We start from the raw sequence: 16,821 nt of genomic DNA, 5'->3' as shown, positions 1-16,821 counted from the left end.
TTCATTACATCGTTTGTCGCCTCCTACACTTGTCATGCTGGTTGATCATCTGGCTCTTTGAAAGTAGTGAACTTGGAAAACCCGGTACTTTCTATGTTTTCGTAAATTTGTCAGCGACAATATGTAGTTTACGTGCATTTTTTTTCTGAAGTTATGGTTATTTTAAGGATCGTAGAAAGTTTGTTGTTTGTTTTGGATTGAATTTTCTTCTGGTTCATTCAAGTGGCAATATCGCATAGTGTTCGTAGAAATAGACCGATATCTTATCTAGTGATGTTTGTTTTTCTTTCCTTGTGAGTTGGATGTGTACTAAGAGGGAGCTCCGCTAATGTGCCAATGCATTTCTAAAGCTCAAGGTATGTTGACTAAGTATTTAGAGATTAGTGCACTAAAAATTATTCGAATACATATTTGAGTTTTCTTTTTGTCTCATTAGCCATTAAGAGTTGATCATAATTTTGGGCTATATCTCATTAAGAATTGATCATAATTTTGGGTTATATTTTATTAGCCATTGAGAGTTCATCATAATTTTGGTCGATTTCTCATTAGCCATTAAGTGTTGATTATAATTTTGGGCTATATCTATTAGCCATTAAGAATTAATCATAATTTTGGTCTATATCTCATTAGTAGGGCAACCCAAAAGCATAAAAAGCATAACAGCAATTTACACATATATGATTGGTACCTTGAACATAGTTTGGTTGTCTAATGGTCCGGAAGAAACTAATTTTGAAAGCATAATTTTAGAAAATAAAGCATAAAGCATGATTTAAAATATATAGCACAATTCTTGGGAAATTCTGTTTAATTTCAAGTTTAACATACTGTATTCATATTTTTTTAAAACCAATATTTACAATGCATAATCATTGAGAACATAACAATGCAACAATGAAAAACTTATTAGTTCTGTAAAATTTTCGGTGTAATCCTTTGATGTGGAGAAAAGAAAAAAGAAAAAGAAGAAAACTTTCCGCCAACAATGAATAATACACATTAACTCCATACTATATTGTTATGTGTACCTCTTAAACTTGAGCACTTTCTGTACTTTTTGGTGTCATCTTTTACTTTCCCTTTCTGTATATATGCACCTCTAAGGCGCACACGAGTGACAGAAAAAGCTGACTCGAGTAAAACATCTCTCTTTACAGTGCATTAAATAGAAAGTTCATTAAATATGAAAGAAACTTTTTACATAAAATATTAATAAATAGATCAAGATATTTAGAATATTTAATGTATATAGTCTAGGCAACTTGCCAAAAGTGCCCTCCTTTTCGAGTTTAAGGGCAAATCATGTAACAATTTGAAATCCGATATTTTTTGAATATATACCCATCACTAATCGCAAAAATGCCGGATGCCAGAAAAAAATCCTCCTGGGAGCGGAGGGGGAGGAGGAGAAAGCCGAAATTTTAGCCGTTTCTATTGTTCACTATAACTCCGTAACCATTGGAGCTAAAGCATCCAAACTTTTTTTCATTTTGTTTGCCTAATTGTCTTCTACAATTTGACTGTAGTGCATTTTTAAGCTAAATATAATGGTTTTCTTGTTATTTTCATTTTTACTCAGTATTGGTTGCGCGTGAAGTCAGATTTTTAGTCACAGATTCTTTACAAGATCGAATTTGGATAAATGATTCCTATGAAAGTTCTTCGCCATTTTATACTCTTTCAAAAAATGCATACTTATATTAGTGTAGGACTAATAGTGCCTGAGTTATAAGCGACTTTATTTTGTCGTGTGTGAAACTGATCACGGCGCGGCCCAAGAGTTACCTTCCCACAAACGGTAGATATTAGCAGCTGATGATGTGCCTGCATGTATATAATCCTAATGATTAAGTCTGTCTATAATCTAATTAAAAGCATCCATTTTTAATATCAATTGAGAGGCTTTTCGGAAAATAGCCCTTGTCAAAACAAAATTTCTCTGAAGAATGAAAAAAGAGCTTTCTCTAGTACAGAGTATAAGAAACTCTGCAAATTTGTTTCTTTATACGTCTCTCTGATGCCTTCTAAAACCTGAACAAACATGCAGCTTTCTGTACATTTTTGTGAAAAATTTTGTTTCGAAAAGGGCTGCTTTTGCTACAAGTCCTTCGATTTATATACTGCAATGCTACTGAGCGTAACAGAACAGGAAACAGATTTCAAAATTGCCTTCAAGAGAGAATCATGAACAATTTGCCATCCACGTTAAGAGTTAATTGCAATTTTGGTCTCTCTCTCTCTCTTTAACCACACAATATAATGTTGTCTTGTTACTGCAGTAATATGTCTGATTTTTGAACTTACTTTTGTTAAACACTAATAATATTGCATGATTACTCTGCATCCTTATGTAAAATTTGTCTACATTGAAATGATGTAGAAAATCAAGAGATGTCGATTTCAGTGCGTCTCGATTTGATTTAATTTCGAGTTTAGCGTCCCTTTCAGCAGCGAGACTATTATGAGACGTGGACCTATAGTTAACGTGGAATCCGAACCACATAAGCTTCCGCCAGGAATCGAACTCGGGCCTTCCACGCCAAAGGCGCGTATGTTGACCACTTAACCACGAGGGAACTCGATTAATGCATCTTGATCTTGTGATCTCGATCATTGTTCTTTGTTCTCACAAACCAGACTAAAGTATTGGCAATATAATTGTTCAAAATGTATAGGCACATAATGATCTTTATGCTATTTTTGATGACAAAATTTCTTTTTTCATGAACATATTGATATTGAAAAAAAAAAAAAAAGACATGCAAATGTTAGGAGTGTGCAGATTTACAGAAATTCAAAATTCGACAATAGTAGCTACTTATTACAAGCCCTTGATTTCTCCTGCCATGCAGTATTGTTCCTCTATCTGCTATCTATCTTGTTCCTCTATCCTACGACTTGTTCCACACATTTTCTAAGCTAGGCACTCTTTTCAGTTTCTTTTTTGCCTTGATTTGTCACAGATATCTAGAGCCACGTAGGTCGGTAATGAAACTATCATGAGAATATTTAATGTAATACGGTATACTACTCGTCACTCCAAAAAAATTTTTGTTTCTACATAAAATAGTAAATGGAAAATTAAAGTGTCGTTCTCTGCTTTTCGTATCTAATTTCAGAGTATCCATTCGCACAACACGGAATAACAATTTATTCTGTCGACACAAAAGACTCACAAAATGCTTCGTGTAGAGTATTGCATTGTATAGGTCAGAAAGATGGACATTACGCAAAAACGATGAGAAACTACTGGCAGCTTTCGAAATGTGGGTGTGGAAAAGAATGAACAGAATAAGGTGGATCGAGCGGAAAACGAGTGAGAGGGTCTTTGAAATGGTGAGGGAGAAAAGAGCAATTTTAGATATTATTAAGAAGAGGAAGAGAAACTGCTTGGGATATTGGTTAAGAAGGAACTGTATCATGAGGGTCATCCTAGAATCTACGGTGGCAGGGAAGAGAGGGAGGGGGCGAAGGAGACTACAACTAATGGACAATATCAAAATAGAACAATCGTACGTAAAAACTAAGATGTTAGCGGAATACCATGGGGAACGAAAGCTTCTCCGTTGCGGCAAGTGACCTCCCAATACTGGCAGAGTACCTTTGATGATGATGATGATTATGCTATATTTCGAAACCTAGATTTGCAATAGTCGAAAGGTACCTCATGTACAGTTTCCTTAATGATTTCAACAGACTTCTACCTACAATAGACATCTGTACCTGTGTTATCTCTGAAAAAAGTTCCCAATATATATTGTGGAAAATTAAGTTGTAAATATTTGTTAACTTTTTCTTGATATTCTGTAATTTTTTTCTTATTCTGTACACAATTCAGTAGTGCGTTTTTTAAAAAAAAAATCACTGTTATTGGCATAAACATTATCAATTCTTTCATATAAAGATTAACTTAGTTTCATATTTAAATATCTACGTTTCAGAAGCATGCGGCGTATATGAAACGAACCAAAGGAAGTTAAGTATCGAAGTATTTTCAAATAAATTACTGTAAGAAAAGTGAACAAATGGTATTAAATATTCATTCTGTAGTTACATTGGAAATTAAATAATTACGCGTTCTGTAATCAAATGTGGTCAAAATAGTGAGTTACAACCGCAAAAATCGGTACAATTCTGTAAAAAAAAAAAAAAAAAAAAAAAAAAAAGTAGTCATTCACTACTCGACTTAAAGGATTATGGAAATTTTTTCTTTTTTACTTCTTTCAATTATTTAGTTATAACTTGAAAACATTATAAACCAGGTAGAAATAAGCTTCGTAAGATAGGGCTGATCTTTTTATCTCCTTAGTTTGTGTTCGGAAATTGCTTTAAAAGTATTTCGAATTGACTGATCGTTTCTAAAAGGAGTTAAGTGAGCGGAATTATTTGTATGATTTTTCGTGGCAGTTGTGCGTAGTTTTTGGTTTTAAAACTTAGCTCTCTTCTTTTACCACTAAGTATTACGACTAAGCAAAGTGGATGCTTTCTCTGCGTTGTTCCCGGCTTCGATTATCGGTGGGGTTTCTTTGCCTTGAAGCAAGCCCTATAGTATAGTGTGGGCCCGTCATTAGTCAATAGGCCCTGTTTGCTTTGGCCGAACTAAAGAAACTTGAACCACAATCAACCACGTAAATCCCTGTCGTTAGAACCAAGGAAACCCTCTGACCAGGGTAGACGGTTGTTAATTGGGCGATGTTTGTCAATGCATCGGCTTCCATGGCTTTTATTCACCATCTCGTAATTCAGGTAGCTTCCTCACAATCCTGGGTTAGAGGCTGTGCTGGCTCAGTGGTAGAGCATTCACCTCTGGTGCATGGGGTCCGTGGTTCGATCTCAGCTCGCGCCAAGGGGCTTTGTGATGGACAAACGCCGTGTGCGTGCGTTTTCTCGGGGTTCTCCCGTTTTCTCCCACTTTATACATTTCACCATTTTATTCATTTTTCATCATAACCGTCTCCTCTAGCCTAACTGGCAAAATCTTAGTACGTAAAGCCGAAAGATTTCATTTTATTTTCACAATTTAGGGTCAGCACTGGAAATTTGGTGCCCGTACCGGGAAGCGAACCGACATCACACGCTTTTTTTTTTAGTTTAACATCCCACATTTGTGCACCGTTGCTAAGACACGATGATGATGGTCATCAATGAAATTGTGGAATGAAGAAAGTGGAAGGAAATGCGAGAATACCGAGAAGATCCACGCACACAGTGTTTGTGCAGCAGAAAATCCACTTGCGCGAGCTGAGATCGAACCAAGGACCATGCATCAGAGGTGAACGCTTTATCTCTGAGCCACCACGCGGCCTTACTTTGACTACACAGAGCAAATGTTTGCAGTGACGTTTGGTTTTAGTTTTACTCGAATCTTTCCTGTTTTCACACACGCTTAATAATTTCCCAGTAAATATTCACAGCAAATTTTCTCAGTAATTGCCTAAGATTGTATGTTTCAGAAGATTTAACATGTGTATATGTGTGGGCGGTACGAATGTTTCTTATATCAGAATTTATATAAACATAAAATAATAGGATATAAAATTTCAGGGTTATAAACGGAATGCCAACAGAATATATATAGGAAGAAACTCAGAAAGTATAATGAAATTCTGGTGTGAGTTATTTATTTTTTTATATAGCTCAAGGACACTACATTGGATACAATTTCCTTTTCCGCTGAAGGTCTAGTTATTACATATAACATGTTATAATCGATTATCTAACAAAATACACTTTCTTTTTTGTTGAACATGGTGTACGATATGATCCAAAAGTCTTGTCAGTTGGCCTATTTATGGTCTTGTTATGGGCAGACTTTTACGGAGAGAAATCTCCTCAATTTGTGTAAATGTAACACGAACAGCACCCGCAGGATTTTTTTTTCTAATGAGAAGGGAGGAAAAACACACACACTTCTATGCACGAATGTACGTAAGGTAAAAGGAGTGGTGTTACGCAGCCGGTTCACTAGAACCGGTTGTTTAAAATATTTACCTTCGAAACTGAGTTAATGCCAACTGAAACATCCTGTTCGCTTCAAGCAAGCAGCATATATATTGAGTGTTCTAAAAATGGCGCCCACGGACCACAGAGCACTATTCTAGAGGTCAAAATAAAGCGAAAATGTTATATGATGGTTTGTCCTACGGGGCCTCCTTCAATCGCTATGAGGAATCAAAACAATGTGGCAACGTTGCAGATTAACTTGGAATCATTAGCATCACTCTACAAATACATCAAGCAGTTGAATCGATTGCAACACTAGGCCTAATAAGTGATGCTAGTATCAATCTATGTCGATTTTGGCTGCCACGTGGAAAGAATCAATGCATCTATTTGATAGATTAATAGATCTATAGTACTCGCGCCGAGTCGTGAAGCTTGGGCTCTAAACCAATCATAGAAATATTTTGCTTGAGCTCCAACACATCGGAAAACTTCGGTACAATTCGTGGAGCCGCTTCCCGAGCGCACACTTGGGGAAACGTCGAACAGCTGAAATTCACCAACAATGTTGCCAAACTTTTAAGACATACTAAACGAGTATATAAAAAAGGCATTTAAAACAATAACTACTGTAACAACTATTCTAAAATGGTAACAGTAGCACAAATAGTAACAACGAAAATATAACGCAAGAAAATAGAATTAACAAAACGGAACTTCACGCCAATCCGACAATACTGTACTCTCAGGAGATGTTTTCCGTGTAGCGCGAGCGAAGATACTGACAAAATTTGATGGGTGGGGGTTGACGACTGGAACACACCCTCGCGTTCTATTGGGTGGTAAAATCGGTAGATCTAGGTCAAGCTTCACGACTCGGCGCGAATACTATAATCTATGGTTCTTTATTTGCGACGTTGCCACATAGTGCAATTCTTGTCTTCAGATAAGGTCCCGAGTGGGTGCCATTTTTAGAACACCCGACGCTTTCTTTTGCAGTTTTCAATATATTAGCTGTTGTTTCATCTATATCTGGTGCCGTTTCTGTTTTTAATTAGTTCATATAAAATGATATTTTTATTCAGTAATGGATGAACATCATATTTTTATTTCTTTTTTCTTAAATATTAATATATTTTGGTTGAATTTACATTTTTCTATACAAAGCTTTCACATATATCGCAGAAATATTTGAGTGCATCAAGTACTAAAATATTACCCTTAGTTGTTTGTATTTCTTTAATGCTCTATGCTTACACTTTTATTTTTGTCAACTATATTTGATATTACGTCCCGCAGTTTACTTCGATTGTTTTTACAGTTAGCAATATGTTTTATATAATACTCTTTTTTGACATTTTTTAAGTATTTCTTATAGTGCTCTTTTATTTCAAAGTAATCTTTATATTTTATTTAGAGTTTACTTGTTTCTTTCTCGGATATGCAATATTAAGTCATCTGTTAAGGAAATTTTGGAATAGTTTTTTTTTAATTTATTTTTTGTAGCGTTTTAATACTTTTTTGCAGCGTGGAAATAAATGCTAATATTGGTACATTTACATCAGAACTTTGATATACATTCAACCAACTACATTTTAGTACCTCTGTTCTTAATTTTTGGTAATCTATTACAGTTTGTTCTAATACATTACTTTGATTTTATTGTAATTGTTACTTTTCTATATTTACAGAATATTAACCCATAATGTTTCAAGAATTGAGCTTGTTAGCATGTTTGCTAACAGTAGTACAGTCCCTGGAAAATGGATTAGCGAGAACTCCACCGATGGGATGGCTAGCTTGGGAGAGGTTTAGGTGTAATACAGACTGCAAAAATGATCCAGATAATTGTATTAGGTAAGCTGTTTTCTAATGCTTTAAGTAAACAGTCTTCTACTCTTGTTTATTGGCTATTTGGAAATTGTTATGGGTATAAATATTTCAAAAGTACGAGGTATGATCAGAAAGTACGGTGAATCGTTCTATTAGAAACAAAGTAATAAGCTTACATGGAATTTGATTTAATCTCCTTCAGGTAAATAATTTTATTAGAAACAAAGTAATAAGCTTACATGGAATTTGATTTAATCTCCTTCAGGTGAATAATTTTATTAGAAACAAAGTAATAAGCTTACATGGAATTTGATTTAATCTCCTTCAGGTGAATAATTTTATTAGAAACAAAGTAATAAGCTTACATGGAATTTGATTTAATCTCCTTCAGGTGAATAATTTTATTAGAAACAAAGTAATAAGCTTACATGGAATTTGATTTAATCTCCTTCAGGTGAATAATTTTATTAGAAACAAAGTAATAAGCTTACATGGAATTTGATTTAATCTCCTTCAGGTGAATAATTTTATTAGAAACAAAGTAATAAGCTTACATGGAATTTGATTTAATCTCCTTCAGGTGAATAATTTTATTAGAAACAAAGTAATAAGCGTACATGGAATTTGATTTAATCTCCTTCAGGTGAATAATTTTATTAGAAACAAAGTAATAAGCTTACATGGAATTTGATTTAATCTCCTTCAGGTGAATAATTTTATTAGAAACAAAGTAATAAGCTTACATGGAATTTGATTTAATCTCCTTCAGGTGAATAATTTTATTAGAAACAAAGTAATAAGCTTACATGGAATTTGATTTAATCTCCTTCAGGTGAATAATTTTATTAGAAACAAAGTAATAAGCTTACATGGAATTGGATTTAATTTCTTTCAAAATACTGTCCTTGGCTAGCAATGCACTTACTCCAACATTGAATCTATGACTTTAAGCATTTGTCGAAGACTTTTGGAAATGCGGTCAGCTGCTCTTTCATGGTTCTGTCAATGTCAGGAATGGTGTCAAAACGTTTTCCATTAATCACGGTTTTAATTTTTGGGAAGAGACAGAAATCGCATGGTACTAAATCTGTTGAGTAAGATGGATGTAGACAGAGAGGAATACCGTCTTTTTTTTTCGGCCAAAAACTCACGAATCAAAAGCAAGGTGTGGCATGGCGCGTTTTCGTGGCAAATAAGGAAGCCATTTGTCCATTTAATCGGCTGTTAAAATGCTTTTCACGGACCAATACGAGATGCTTAGTTCTTCAGAAAGCTCTCGAATAGTCATTCGCCTTTTGAATCATCTGTGCCACTTTTTGCACGTTTTGATCTGTTTTTGACGTCGAAGGACGTCTCGATCGTTGCTCGTTTCCAACTGACTCCTTGCCGCTTTTGAATTGCTCATACCACTTATAAAGAGTCTTCAATGCCACTGCTTCATCGCCATACACTAATTTTGACATTTCGTGAGCTTTTTGGCACTTTTTTTTTTTTTCAGCTTAAAGCAAAACTTAATGTTGGCGCACGACAAACACTCTTAACACGTCTTTCGCCCTTCTGTCTCTAGAAGCTAACATGTCACAACTCGTTCAAACTCGACACTGACTGTACGAAAGGTTTAGGTTAACTGGCTTAGTTGAAATGGATGCACTGTGCAACTACATTCCCGTACTTTTTGATTACACCATGTATCTGTGCTTGATTATAAAGGATGGTCAAATGAAACCCTTTCAGCATCCCTGGTAGGAACAATTGATGATGTAGGATTCTATTGTTGTAGCAGTATGTATGCTTGTGGCATTAGTATAGAATCATTTTGAAACGTTTTCTGTCTTTGCAGGAATAAGGTCAGGGCCGGATTTCCCAATAGGCTCGGTAGGCCCGGGCCTATGGGCGCAAGCTCCCAGTGGGCGCACGGCTGAGAGAAAAAAATAAAAAATATCTAGAAATAAAAATAAATAGCCATAACTTAACATATTTTTTGAATTGATTTTAAAAAATCAGGCTAATAAAGCATTCTGATTTTGAAGTTCATTGGAACAAATAATTGTTGGTAAAGTTAAACTATTTTTCAACATTATGCATCAACTTCGTTACAACATTGATCTCAAACACGGGAGAACTGACTGTAATTTTTTAATAAAGGTTTTTAGGAAAGTAACTTTAACCAGACTAGGGGGCGGAAAAAATATTGGGCCTAGGGGCGCCAAAATGCTAAATCCGGCCCTGAATAAGGTTGACATTCACCATCCCAAATCTGCCCAAGTCGGATCAGCACACACTTTGTGGGACTCCAAGTCCTTAGCTATTGTTTGTGCTGTTTCGTAGCTCATTCAGTTCGGTGGCTATCACTCGAATACTCTCACGTCTACTGTTATAAACACACTGATTCACCGTAGTATGGTTGTAATAGTGACAACAACATGCGCCCGACCAAGACGCAGAAGATTGCTTGTTGTTATTCCACCCGTGGAAAATATTCGTGCCCAATCCACGCCGGTCGCCATCGAGATGTTCTTCATCCAACAGAACAGCTGAGCTGGTTCACATGACTCTGCACTTAGAAACTAGATTACTGCTCGCTAATCCAACTTGGTCGGATTTCGGATAAAAATGCCATAGTTTAAATCTTATTACTGCACAGACTGGAAATGTTTCACGATAACTATAATCTGTTCCACATAACCTGATAGGAAAAAGAAGATGTTTACCCTCACCACGCTCAAGTACAGGTGAACGTTGGTGTTCCGTCTTCTACCATCAGCCCCTCACACGGAGGTATAGAGTGTATCTAAATATCTCTAAGTAGTAAATTACAACTTTCACGATAACACGCCGTATTTTAACACTTAATTACAATTACTTGTACTAGTGAGGTAAATAACAGACGTGTTATTATAATTTACATTTTATTGAACAATTCCATTGTTTATTTTTCTTCTTTTGGCAGTACGGGTTCTGACATAATGTTGGAATGGCAAGTGATGGTAGGGTTGGTAATTGAATGAATAGTGACTGTATTGATACAATAATTTCATAATAATATAAAATCGAAACCCAAGTAGAATATGTATGGCTAAAGTATCAGAGAGTTAAGATGATAACAGTAGAACCTGAAATGATTAAACACACACACACACACACACACACACACACACACATATATATATATATATATATATATATATATATATATACTGAAAATAGTGTTCCAATAATAATATTTGTTTGCTGAGCCTCTCTTGGAGAAAAAAAGACTTATTATTGTCAGATTATTGGTGTCCATTAATAGGAATAATTATTTGCAGTAATTAACTTGCAAGAGAGAGACGATTATGGCCTACAGGGTAGTCTAATGTTGTAGGATTTTAGGATTTCGGATTTATATTTCTGGTCTTTCGGCATTTGTGGCCATTTAGCCCATCCTGTATGAGGGATGATGTCCCTCGGCGAGCACTCTATCCGGGGAAGGAAAGGAAGAAAGAACTGGGGAAAGATAGAAGCGGCCTGGGACCTATAAGTGAGGTACCACCCCGACATTTGCCTGGTGTCAATGAAGAAAATCCAGGAAAACCTCATTCAGGATAATTAGCCTGAAAAAGCTTTTATACTTTTTCGACCAAGTGCTCCCACCGGGAATCGAACCCGGGACTGCGAGAGCATTAGCGACTACTCTAATGTTGTAACAAGAGTTTATTAGTGTATAAGAAAGAAATAGTTCGTTCAATTATACAAAAATAACGAACGTTTTGGATTAAAGAGATGTAAGGCTCATCTCAGCAGAAACAAATTTTTCCATTAGATTTTAACCTGTGAAAAGTCAATGTACCATGTTTGCTATCCACTATCGTACCAAAATCCTGCCTTGCATTGTCCAGAAGCCTTCACCTTCGACTACCTAATAATCTCTTTCTCATAAGCTATTTGAATAGGACTTGGTGATTTAGTGCATATTTTCCATATGTATTAACTTTACTATTTCTATAATACTCGCTGACTTGTAGTTTTTGTGAAATAAAAGCTTGTTTAGCGTTTTAATTCACCTGAAGATTTGCCTTTTCCGATCCAAATATTTCTATTAACATTTTATTTTCGAAACTCTTCAGTTCCCGTTCTTCTATTCGTGTTAGGGATCCCAACTTCCACATTCATTCAAAATATGTGCGGATTGAGCTTATTGATTTTAATGTCTTCAATATTCGTTAAGACAATAAAATGTTTTACAGTAGGGTAAATTTTAGTAGATAAATAATAAGCAATACGTTTCTTAAATATAAACATTAAAAACAGTAATTATTTGTTACTTGGGGTTGATAGCTAAAAGTAACAGCGGTACTTTCTCAGCATCAGGTGCGAGCGAATTGACATACGAATTTAAAGTTTACACGATTGTGTCTGTTAGAAAAGCTTCCCTCCCTGTGAAGGTCAACAACTTGCTTTTCCCTTCTGAAGTGGTGGGAGGTAGGGGAGTTTCCTATCAGGTTACCTGAAACAGACTATAATATAACAGTGCCACAAATATACATACCATACAACAATACAATTATGCCATCAACTGGTTCTACCAGTAGTGCCGAATGGTGTACTTTAATTGTGATACATGACCTCTTGTGCAAACGTGTTATGTATTGTACAAATTTCAAAATATGTTATTTGTATCTTACTTACCACATATATAACATAGTGATGAGTAAGATATATTAGGAGCAGAAATTCATGACCAAAAAGATATAGATATATGGTTCATAAAATGCCCTAAAAAACGTGGAAAAATTATCAAAAATTGTAGAAAATGATGAATAAATTTGAAACTACAACTTTATAAGAATACAACAAACACACCAAATGAGGGACATCATATCCGCGATACCAGAAAAAAAGTGACGGAGTTTCTTCAATTGTAATTTGTAAGTTTGATTTTAAATGAAAATGACCAAAGAAAATATCAATGTAAGCAATTTAATGAATAAGATAAATCCAGTAAATTATTCATCGTAAAATTCACTAGCTTCCCGCATCTCTGCATACTATGTAGCATGTTGTTTGTGTGTCTTGTGCGTTACTGGAAAAGTAAAGAAATAGTGCCGCCACGTAAATCCTCTAATTATTGTTTAGAATTAAACAACTTGTATATGAAAAAATCGGAAAGAGAAAATCTGGGACACATTCGGGAGGGGGGAGGGGAGTTTTTAGGCACGTTACCTCTTTCCACCATAATACACGTCAAAAAAGAAACAAATTTAAGCGTCAGAAATTATTCTCTCTCTATATATATGTATGTAAATTAATTTTGGAAATATTTAATGAGAATGAAAATTCCAGCTTTTTCCACTTTGCAAGTGATTGGAGAACATTACCTTGTCTTGAAAACATAGGAACAAAAACTATTATCTGTAGTTCAGATCCTTTTTCTTTTGCTTATAAATTGCCATCCTATGAGAACATGTGAAAGTTTGGAGCATATTACCAGCATATTAGAAAAAAAAAAAGCAGCTTACCAAAAATTACGAAAAAATTACAGAAACTTAAAGAATATGTCAAAAAAATTAAATAAATAAATCAATAAAATTAAAAGAAAAAATGAAAAAAAATACTTAAAAGCTGAAAATTGGCAATTTATGCAAAGAATATGTGTTTTAAAAATTACCATTTTTTGTTTCAGAACGAAGTGTAATATTGTGTGTATTTGATGGACATTGTACCAGAAAAAAGATCAAATTTCATGAACTTTCGTCCCCTTATATTAGTATAATGCGGAATATAAGAAAAACCCAAGGCAATGCGTATGGTAAATCAGAAATACATGTAAACACGAAGTTGCACAGGGTCAAGAAACTTCAGTTTGTTTTATGCTTTCCCAATCTGTTAAGAACACGCTCTTTCCGTATGGATGGCTTCCACAAAATTCGAATTTGTGGAAGTATTTATGGTACGACAAATTAAATCGTATGGTACGGCATGATTTAGCCGCCGCCGAATCCCTGTTCCTTTAACATGAACTCCAAAAATCAAGACAAATAATCACTAGAATCCAGGTGCTGTGAATTTCTATTCGCTTTGTGGCAAGTTTAGCAATGTGAGACGTATGCGGTGATGCGTTGTTGTGTAGCTTATTTATCCAGTACTTGCTGTTAGTTTCTCTTTTTCTGTTTTCTCGTAAGTGTCTTGATACAGCTCAAAGTTCAAGGATACGATGCTATGCAGCGTTCGTTGTAGTGTTTGTGGGATAGAATGTTATAAGTAAAGAGTCCCCAAGAAAGTCTCTAACAGCTTCCATGTAAAATAGGGATGGCCACAAAGTTCCGGTCCTCGCGGCACCGGTTCTCGGAGATTCGGTTCTGGAACTAGTTCCAAACCTGGATCCGAAAACCCGGTTCCAGAACCGGATCTAAGGAACCGGTTCCAGATCTGGATCTGTAAACCCGGTTCCAGAACCGGATTTTATTAACCGGTTTCAGATCTGGATCTGAAAACCAGGTTCCAGAACCGGATCTTAGGAACCGGTTCCAGACCTTGATCCGAAAGCCCCCAAAGACCCGTAAAGGAGGCACAAAGTTAATCTTCAAAACACTGCAAAGAGGACCATGCGCTTGTGACCCCCCCCCCGCCCAGACCTGCTTGTGCACCCAGAAAAAAATTTCGTTCACCAGTGGGTGTTTAGCCAAATGAGTTGGCCAGTTACCCAGTTTATTTAGCCAAATAAGACAAGCGGCCGCCGCCTGGGCGCCTGTCTGTCGCTTCCACCATTTCATCTAGCACACTGTTCACAGCCTACCAGCAGCTCGGGTTTAGCTTAGGGATGGTCACAAATTTTCGGTTCCAGCGGAACCGGTTCCGCGAGAAACCGGTTCTTGAAGATCCGATTTTCAGAACAGGTTCCAGACCTGGATCTGAAGAACCGGTTCCAGACCTGGATCCGAAAAACCGGTCCCGGAACCGGATCCGTTCAGACCCGAAAACCGGATCCACCAGGAACCGATTCTGGGTATCCCTAATGTAAAATTTTGATCTTCCAGTCTTTTGGGCGCGGAGGAGAGTTTCTGCTTATACAGTAGTTAATCTATCTTTATTTAGGGTCCATAATTGAGGGGTAAATTTGGATAAGGGCGTAACTAGCAATTCTTCAATTTTTCAGGAGAGCAGATAAACAAACGCCCTTATACAACTAACCAACGTATTCACATACTATTTTTGGAGACAGGCGTTCGCTACGGAGCAGAGATATTACCTTAACACCACCTAGACATATGCGGACTTGCTTAAACTTGCAGAAAATATGTATATCTCATTTTACAGGAAATAGGTCGATACGCCCTTATTCAAATTACCCCTTCAATTATGCATCCTCATCTCTTCGCCAGTCACTGTGTTTTCTGATTTCTCAATAATTCTAAAAATTTCATTCAAAGTGTCAATATGATGATACTTTTAGTGATGTGATGCACTCTGGTAGCCATCATGCTAACACTTTTCTTAGGATCAAGCTTTCAGCTACGTAAGATGAAGTGTGTTTCGGAACATTTATTGTCTTCGATAAAGAGCCAATCTTCACTAGATTTTTTTTTTTTTTTTTTTTTTTTTTTTTTTTTTTTTTTTTTTTTTTTAAGAAAGGTTTTTCGTAGGTCGGAAATTTTAGACTCTGATGGAAGTGACAAATTAAGTAAAAACACATTTGTTAAGCCAAATACGACGAGATTCCAACATCCAATCTTTTAAAACATTCAAAATAGAATAACGATAAAGCCATTGTTGGAAAATTATTATTTTTTTTTTAATGTGGATAACTAACTGAAAACTAAAGTAAAAAGAAAAAAAATATTAAATTTAAAATAGTTGGATGAAAATAAAAATAAAAATATCAATTTTGACTATAATGAAATAAGAATTGTCTTCAGTTGTGCAAGTTAATCTAAAATGTAATGGATAAAATTAAGGGCAAAGGAAAATTAGTCGATTATTATCAAAAATTATAATTATATAAAAACAGATAAAAAAAAGTCATGAAATCGAGAAAATACATAAATGAAAATTCGTACATAAAAATATAAATTTTTATCTTCAGTAATGACGATTTCACCGTTACAAAATCCATGAACTCAGACCTTAACACAAGTTGGGCCACTTTGCGAAAAGGACCCTGAATTTATCTACTGGAACCACTAATTTTATGTTTTTTCAAATACTAAGAAGAAAGCAGAATAAATATTTTACGTTTTCAGCGAAAAGGTTTCTTTTTTCTTTTCTTTTCTTTTTTTTTCGATTATAAATTAAAAATTAAGTTACTCAATATGTGTTCTCATGGATATTTCCGGTATAATGCACGAGTGCTCTTCATCAGGATATTTACTAAGTTAAATTGCGAAGATATTTGGCTATTTACACTCTTGGGTTTAGCAGTTCAGTATTAATAACCAATTTGTAAGACTCAATGTGCTCTAATGTTTCACTAAATGACGAAAATAGTAACCAAGAGTATTTTCTTCATTTGCTGAAACACTTCTAATGGCCCTCTAGAATTTTATCTATGCCAAGTGAGATATTTTCATGTCGCCTAGCGCAAATAATTTAGGAGCCAATTAGAAAGAAATTAGTGAAAGAATTATAATTTTTCAACAGTTGTTTCTAGTAGTGCGCCAAAAGTAAGCCTGCACAAAAAAAAAAAAAAAAAAAAAAAAGCATAGCCATGCTTGCTGGTAATATGTTGAAAAAATTAAATAGTAAAAAGCATTACCTCAGTAAATAGTTTGTAATAATTAAAAATACTGATTTTACTGATTATGTTGATTGTTTATTTTTTTATTTTACTGATTATGTTGATTGTTTATTTTTTTAAATTTTTTTTTTTCTAGCGACCGATTGTTTCGGCTAATGGCAGACTTAGTAGTGTCTGAAGGCTATGCAGCTGCCGGGTATCGGTATATCAACGTTGATGATTGCTGGCTGGAAAAAGAGCGAGATATTCATGGCAGGTTGCAACCTGATAGAGAACGATTCCCTTTTGGGATGAAGGATTTAGCTAATTATGTAAGTACGCTGTTGTCT

At 35.2% G+C, this 16,821-nt stretch overlaps 1 protein-coding gene across 5 annotated transcripts in view; it reads left to right on the top strand.

The window, feature by feature from the left end:
* The window catches only part of LOC145670463 (alpha-N-acetylgalactosaminidase), a 97,981-nt gene that overhangs the window by 40,971 nt on the left and 40,189 nt on the right, over window positions 1-16,821 (top strand). For 4 of the 5 annotated variants that reach the window (XM_081739169.1, XM_081739172.1, XM_081739173.1 and 1 more), the window contains exons 2-3: window positions 7,638-7,803; window positions 16,629-16,803. In XM_081739169.1, coding sequence (XP_081595295.1) covers window positions 7,652-7,803; window positions 16,629-16,803 — 327 coding nt within the window. In that variant the 5' untranslated portion in view covers window positions 7,638-7,651. Of the gene's footprint in view, window positions 1-200; window positions 357-7,637; window positions 7,804-16,628; window positions 16,804-16,821 lie in introns of those variants that run through there. The other variant, XM_081739171.1, reaches the window with a different exon arrangement.

Source organism: Thermobia domestica, chromosome 14 (assembly GCF_964235325.1).
Source record: "Thermobia domestica chromosome 14, izTheDome1.hap1.1, whole genome shotgun sequence".
Taxonomy (NCBI): domain Eukaryota; kingdom Metazoa; phylum Arthropoda; class Insecta; order Zygentoma; family Lepismatidae; genus Thermobia; species Thermobia domestica.
This window is presented reverse-complemented; position numbering and strand designations above follow the sequence as displayed.